The 6,742-nt window shown below is 56.3% G+C and overlaps 1 protein-coding gene across 1 annotated transcript in view; it reads left to right on the top strand.

Moving 5' to 3' along the window:
• HMOX1 (heme oxygenase 1) overlaps window positions 1-6,022 on the top strand; it is a 6,239-nt gene extending 217 nt beyond the window's left edge. Inside the window, exons 2-5 of the mRNA XM_059402143.1 lie at window positions 1,156-1,276; window positions 3,337-3,828; window positions 4,446-4,545; window positions 5,439-6,022. Of these exons, the coding sequence (XP_059258126.1) occupies window positions 1,156-1,276; window positions 3,337-3,828; window positions 4,446-4,545; window positions 5,439-5,569 (844 nt within the window). The 3' untranslated portion in view covers window positions 5,570-6,022. The remainder of the gene's footprint in view (window positions 1-1,155; window positions 1,277-3,336; window positions 3,829-4,445; window positions 4,546-5,438) is intronic.
• Window positions 6,023-6,742: the final 720 nt, after the last annotated feature.

Raw genomic sequence — 6,742 nt, 5'->3', positions numbered from 1 at the left:
ACCGGCTTCTCCCGGGTGCGCAGCCCCTGCGGCGCCGCCTAGCTCTCGGCTCCAGCCCCTCCCGGAGACAGTGCCGGGAGCCTCTTCCCTGAGTCCCTCAGGGCTTTGAACTAAGGAGCCGGGTTTCGGTCTCAACCGGTGGGGTCGTTAGAGGGAGAAAGGTTATTTACACGTCTGGCTGCCACAGGTTGGGTGACCAGATGGGAGTGTCCCTGTGGTTTTTATTTTATTTTATTTTATTCTATTATTTATTTATTTAGACTTTTTAATGTCTTTGGAGGTGCTTTCTGCTTAATCTAGAATCTGTGGGGCTGTGGTGCCTGGGTGACAGTGGCTGGTTCTCTTACCAGAGCCCCCTGGTGGCCACGTCCTCCTCTTACTAGGGATCCAGCCCCTGAAGGAGACACCACAGTGGCTGTCCTGTCCCCATTTTACAGATGAGGACTGCCCTGTTCAGGGAGGCGGGAAGCCCAAGGCCCTCTGGTTAGCAGGTGTCCAAGCTAGGATCTGAACCACAGTCTGTTCACCTCCAAGTGTGGCTCCTTCCCTTCTCCCGGGAGTCTGACCAGCATGTACAGAACAGGGTGATGTTTCTGGAAAGGGTGAGGGAGAAAAAGAGAGAAAGGAGAAATAACTGTTCTGTGGGAGGAGGATGCAGACATAGAGCAAAAATACTCCCAGAAAGGGACTTTTTCTTCGAGTAAAATAGAGTTTTGCAGATTTTTTTTTAACCCAAGCACTTTCATGATGAGCGTAACATTATAAGAGATTTGTGTCTGAAATATCAACAGAATAAATGAATTAAATCTTGGGTCTAAAGCCAGTCGAAGCAATTATGACCTAAAATATGAATGTTCAAAATGCTGGGGCTGCTTCTCACTGGGCCTTGCAAACACCACCCCCCTCCCCCATAGTGACTGGTGCCAGGATTTCCCAGTTGGTTGTGTGACTTGGAGCACATTGTCGGGGCTGCATCCTAAGGCAGTCGGGAACGTTGCCCCTGTATTAGGTGGCAGGCTGGACTGACTTCTTCAGAGAAGCCTGATAGTGCTCGAAGACCTGCGGATACCCAGGTGGTGTCCCCAGGAGCTCCAGCATTCGGAGGAACCCTGCTCAGAGCCACCCTTGTTCACCCTCCCCGCCTCCCCTCTGCAGCATGCCCCAGGATTTGTCAGAGGCCCTGAAGGAAGCCACCAAGGAAGTGCACGTCCAGGCAGAGAATGCCGAGTTCATGAAGAACTTCCAGAAAGGCCTGGTGACCCGAAAAGGTTTTAAGGTATGTGGCCTGGTGGGACAAGCCATGCTGGAGGACGTAATGGGTGTGTGTCCCAGGCACTCAGGCCAGTGGTTTGAGCAGGGATTGGGACCAGGGACGCTGAGGGACCAGAGGGGCATGTCCAGGGGAATCATTTTGCAGATGACATTGAGGCTTAAAGAGGGAAGGTGGTCTGCTCAAGGTCACACAGCAAATTCACAGCCTGCTACGTGCTGTTGTGGGGGGCAGGGTTTGCTGGGGCTCTAGAGCCATCCACTGAGCACCTGTTCTGTGCTGGGCATTTTACACACTCCGTTGCTGATCTGTGCCCCAGGTCTGGGGAAAGGAAAGCAAGGAAGAGCAGGCCCAGAGAGGTGAAGCAGCTAGCGGGAGGTCACACAGCCAGGAGGTAAATGGGAAAGGCTGAAATCAAACCGAGGTTGGTGTTCCTTCAGAGCCTGTGCTCCTGACCCGAGGCAGGGGGTGGCATGGGTTTGAGCCCGAGCACAGCCACCTCCTCACCAGGCAGACTGTGGGCAGCTTACGACAGCGGGGTCTTCTTAGGCACCCACTCTCTGGTAGGCACGGATTTTTGCTGTTTGCCCACGCAGCTCAGGAATTCAGGCAAACAGCGGGCGAGCACTCGAACAATGAGGCCGGGGTCGGGTGCTCAGACATCAGTGTGAGGACAGGCTTGTTCAGGTTGAATGGGGTTGCTGAGGTGGTAAGCCCTATCCCCCGACTGCTGATACCCCTTCCTTTTGTGGTGTGCATGCTCCCCACACTTCCAACCAGAGAGACGCTTTGGTGGCAGGTGCTGTGCTGTTCTAGGGGGTCAGGCCCTTGGCTGCCTCCTGCGACTGCTGCATCTGGTCTCAGCTCCCTCTCCCTGTGCTCCTCCTTCCTTTCCCAAAAAGATGGCATGCACCCAATGGTTGGACTGGGACTGGGGGGCAGCAGGAGCCGGGGAGGTGGCTCCCGGGGTATCCTACCCCCAGCCACTGGGACTTTGGATCTTACCTCTAAGCCTCTAAGTTCGAAGTGAGCATGGAGATCCGGGAGACAGCCCAGTGCTCACCCAGATGATGCTGAAGGAGGTGGCGTTTATCACCACAGCCCGGGAACTGAGGGCCAAGTGCCAGCCTGTGCCTTGTACTTGACCTGGGTCACCCTGCTTGACTCTCCCAGCAGCCCCCTGGAGGACATCGTTGTCCTCTTTGGCAGGGGAGGGGACCGAGGCTGGTCTGGACACAGTTGCTCAGACCTTCAATTACCCAGAGAGGGCGAGTGGCTTACCCCAGGGCCCGCAGCCTGGGCCCGGCTGAGCCCAGGTTCAAACCAGGTCAGCTCACTTCATGACCCGCGTGGTTTTGTATCAGGCTTCCTGGCTTTCTGCCCCCACTGAGAATGTCTGTGGCTCAGAAAGAACTTGGAAACCTCAACCAGAGCATCTTAAACTTTGTCCTCTTTCAAATTCCAGATTGAGGGTTAAAGTGTGATGGGAGGGTCCCCAAGTCAAGCTGTGCCGGGCTGGTCCCCCCCCAGACCAGCCTCTGGAGGTGGTGGAGTTCAGAGTGGGTCTCTGGGAAGGAGACTCGGCCCCACAGACAGTCACCCGGAGGTCCAAGTGCAGAGGCGCTGGGAAGCTCCGGTGAATACGTTCTTTCAGGTCTTCCCTTGCTCCAGGGCCGCGTTGGCTCCTGGCAACGCCTGGGCCCGACTCCAGTTTCATTTCTTGCTAACCGTGAGGGCTCACCATCTCCTACCCTCTCCAAGCTTAGCTTCTTTTCTGTAAAGTGGGGATGATAAGTCCTCTGTGGGGTTTTATAAGGGCTGAGTTAGGCTGCGTGTTCATCCGTGGAATACCAGGGTTTCAGGTGTGTCAAGCGCATGGTCGAGTTTTCCCCTGACCTGCCCTCTGCGGTGCAGGGGGGGATGGGGCCGGGGGCAAGCAGAAGGTGGGGGGGCCCTGCCTGGGTGGGTGGGGGTGTCACGAGGGTCTCGCCAAGACCGCCGCGGAGGGGCTGGATGGGGTGTTTACTCGAGGCCAGCAGCCCGACCCGCTCGTGTGACCATTTCAGCTGGTGATGGCCTCTCTCTACCATGTCTACGTGGCCCTGGAGGAGGAGATCGAGCGCAACAAGGACAACCCGGTCTTCGCCCCGCTTTACTTCCCAGAAGAGCTGCACCGCAAGGCCGCCCTGGAGCGGGACATGGCCTTTTGGTACGGAACCCACTGGCAGGAGGCCATCCCCTACACGCAGGCCACCCGGCGCTATGTGCAGCGACTCCAGGAGGTGGGGCGCAAGGAGCCAGAGCTGCTGGTGGCCCACGCCTACACCCGCTACCTCGGCGACCTGTCAGGGGGCCAGGTCCTCAAGAAGATCGCTCAGAAGGCCCTGGACCTGCCCAGCTCCGGCGAGGGCGTGGACTTCTTCACTTTTCCCAACATCGCCAGCGCCACCAAGTTCAAGCAGCTCTACCGCTCCCGCATGAACTCTCTGGAGATGACCCCCAAGGTCAGGCAGAGAGTCCTCGAGGAGGCCAAGACGGCGTTCCTCCTCAACATCCAGGTGAGGGTCTGGCAGCCCGGGGCGGGGGTCGTGGTGAAGCTGGGCCTCCAGGTCTGCCACTGACCAGCTGGGTGGTCTTTATTACCTCGGTCGCCCCATCTATAAAATGGGGATAGAACAGTACCCGCCTCCTAGGGCTGTTGGGAGGGTCAAGTTCATACTGATCATGGCAGGAGCTGGCACAGGGCCAGCCCTGTTCTGTTAGTTTGTGTTCTCTGGGCATGTGATGGGGTACCATTGTAGCCCTCTGTGACCGCACTCGCTGACAATATTGACGTCGTGGGTGCGTGGTTATGTGGCCAGGTTGGCACTGCGGGGAGAGGGGGTCCCAGGTGGCGCAGGTGTGGCCAGGACACAGGGGAAGGGCATGACCAGGATGTCCCCATGGCAGGAAGCTGGTTATCTGCAAGCACATGGGGAGGAGCGGGCAGGCGACACAGATGCACCTGTGACATTTTTCCTCTAAAGCTGGGTGACAGGAATGGGACTGCTTAGTATTTTTCTTCACGATTTCGTGAAGTCATCAAGATTTCTGAGGACAGCTTAAAATACCACCATTGGCTGGGGCCTACCGCCATCTCTCACCGGGTCGGGCTTGTGTGTCTTCTGTCTCTCAGCTGTTTGAGGAGCTGCAGGAGCTGCTGAGCCGGGACGCCGAGGACCAGAGCCCCTCACAGGCCCCAGGGCTGCGCCGGCGGGCAGGCAGCAGGGCACAAGGTGAGGCCCCCGGACCTACTGGGATGGGCTCTGTGGGAGGAGAGCCTGGGGCCCGGTGGTCTGTCTCCAGTACCTCTTGGCTGTTCTGTCTTCTGAGTGTTTTAAATGAGAAGCAGGGCATGGGCACAGGGGCCTGGGGCCGTCCTTCTGGTGTGGCTCAGGGCCAGCTGTGCAGCCTCTCCACGCCTCATTCTTCCCCATCTCTAAAATCAAGGGCAGTCGACAAGTTCTAGTTCATTGGCTTAGAAGTACAGACATGCACAGAAAGGACTGTCAGGAGTCCTGGGCAGAGCCTCTTTTTTGTGTGTGTGTGAAGCCCAATGTGGGGCTTGATCTCATGACCCTGAGGTTGTGAACTGAGCTGAGATCAAGAGTCGGGAGCTGTCCTAGCTGTTACTATGCCATGGGACACTGGGAGGACAAGGAACCCCTGGGTCTTTTTCCTTTGCTCCTGGAGCCACCGTCCCCAACCTGTCCTGGGGCTTCCCCACCTGAGCCGGGACCACGTGGAACCCTCTGTTGGCGGAACTGTGCCTGGGAACGTGGGAATGAGGCCAGGTCCAATGGGAGGGGCTGGGCTACCTGGTAGGAGGAGGGGTCTTTGCCCTCATGCAGCAGTTCTCAAAGTGCGGTCCCGTCAAGGCCCTGGAGGGTGTGTTCTCACAGTGTGGGCTGGCTGAAGATGGAAATGTGGACAGCTTCGAGGAGTAGTAAGCTCCCTGTCTTTGGAGGGATCCAAGCAGTGGCCAGAGGGCACCCTGTCTGCATTAGCAGAATCCTGGCATTGAGCAGGAACAGTACTAGGGACCGCTTTTGCTGTGTTTTTCTGGGACCCCCTCATATCTCCCACCTCTATCCACCTGTTGGTGACATTGCCTCCTTCTCTCTTGCAGATTCGACTCCCACGGAGCCTCCCAGAGGGAAGCTCCAGCTCAACGTTCTCTCCCAGGCACCGCTCCTCCGATGGGTCCTTACGCTCAGCTTTCTGGTGGCGACAGTGGCTATGGGGCTTTATGTCATGTGAATGCAAGGGCGCTGGCCCTGTACACTGTGAACTCTGTCCAATGGAGGACATTCTGTAGAGGAACTCTCTCTTGGCTGGCTTCCTTACCTTAGGCATGAGGGGTTGTCGGTGCCCTCTGCCCTGTCGTGCCCTTGCATCCCTGTCTTTGGGAAGGGAGTCTGTGGCATCTTCCCCAGCCCAAAGCACATCCAGCTCACAGACATGAACTTCCAAAGTGGGATGAGGCATCCTTCCTGGGCCCTCAGCACCCCCAGTTCCTGCAGCAGAGCCCCGAAGACATGGCCAGAAGTGGCAGCTGTCTCGAACCGCCAAGGGTCCCAAGTTCACGGTCTCCTTGACATGCCATGACCTCTTTCTCTGCGGGCCGTGGCGAGTTTTTATATAAATGTGCAAAGATGTTGTGTCTTGTGTCTGTCTTGTTTTTGTTGGAGCCACTCTTTGTTCTTGGCTGCACCTGAGCTCTGGTGTTTTGTTATGTTCTGTTTTTATAGCAGAGTGGGGGTGGGTTTGTGGGTGGGGTGGGGGGGAGGGAGGTGTTTAACAACACTGTGGCCTTGGCCTCTAACTTTTGTGTGAAATAATAAACTCCAGTGCCTGATAGTAACCTGAAGTGTTTTTCTTGGGCTCTGTTACCCTTGGGGAGCTGAACTTTTCCCCACTTGTCTCTTGAATATTTGTGGGGAGAAGGGGTGAGGGAGGGAGCAGAGGGGGGGCTGGTTTCGGAGGTTGGTCTCTGTTCTGAAAATGGGAGGGGTGAGCATTAGGAAGTTGGTGTGCGAATCTTCATGTTGAACCTTGTGTGATGCAAGACTCAGCTTTACTGAGGATGGCATTGCCCTGCTGGGCTGAGATGAGCCGATTTGGGGATAAAATGGACGCAGTTGCTCCCGTGAATCTTTGGGACTCCTGTGAGATCCCTGGGTTCCAATCCCTGCCACTCTGCTTTGTAGCTCTGCCTTTGAGGTTAGTTATTAACCTTGCTGGGGCTCAGTTCTGTCACCTGTAACATGAATACAGTGAGACCTACCTCACCCGCCTGTCCTGAGAAGCAAATGAGATGCAGGTAAAATGCCAGCATCGTACCACATTAGGTCCTATCAGGAAATGAGGCTGATCAGGGGTTTGTGATTTTTGCGAAGTGATTTTTGTGCTGTGTGTGTGAGTCGCTTCACC

Source organism: Mustela nigripes, chromosome 6 (assembly GCF_022355385.1).
Source record: "Mustela nigripes isolate SB6536 chromosome 6, MUSNIG.SB6536, whole genome shotgun sequence".
Taxonomy (NCBI): domain Eukaryota; kingdom Metazoa; phylum Chordata; class Mammalia; order Carnivora; family Mustelidae; genus Mustela; species Mustela nigripes.
Note: the sequence above shows the minus strand (reverse complement) of the source record. Positions and strands in the feature narration are given on the sequence as shown.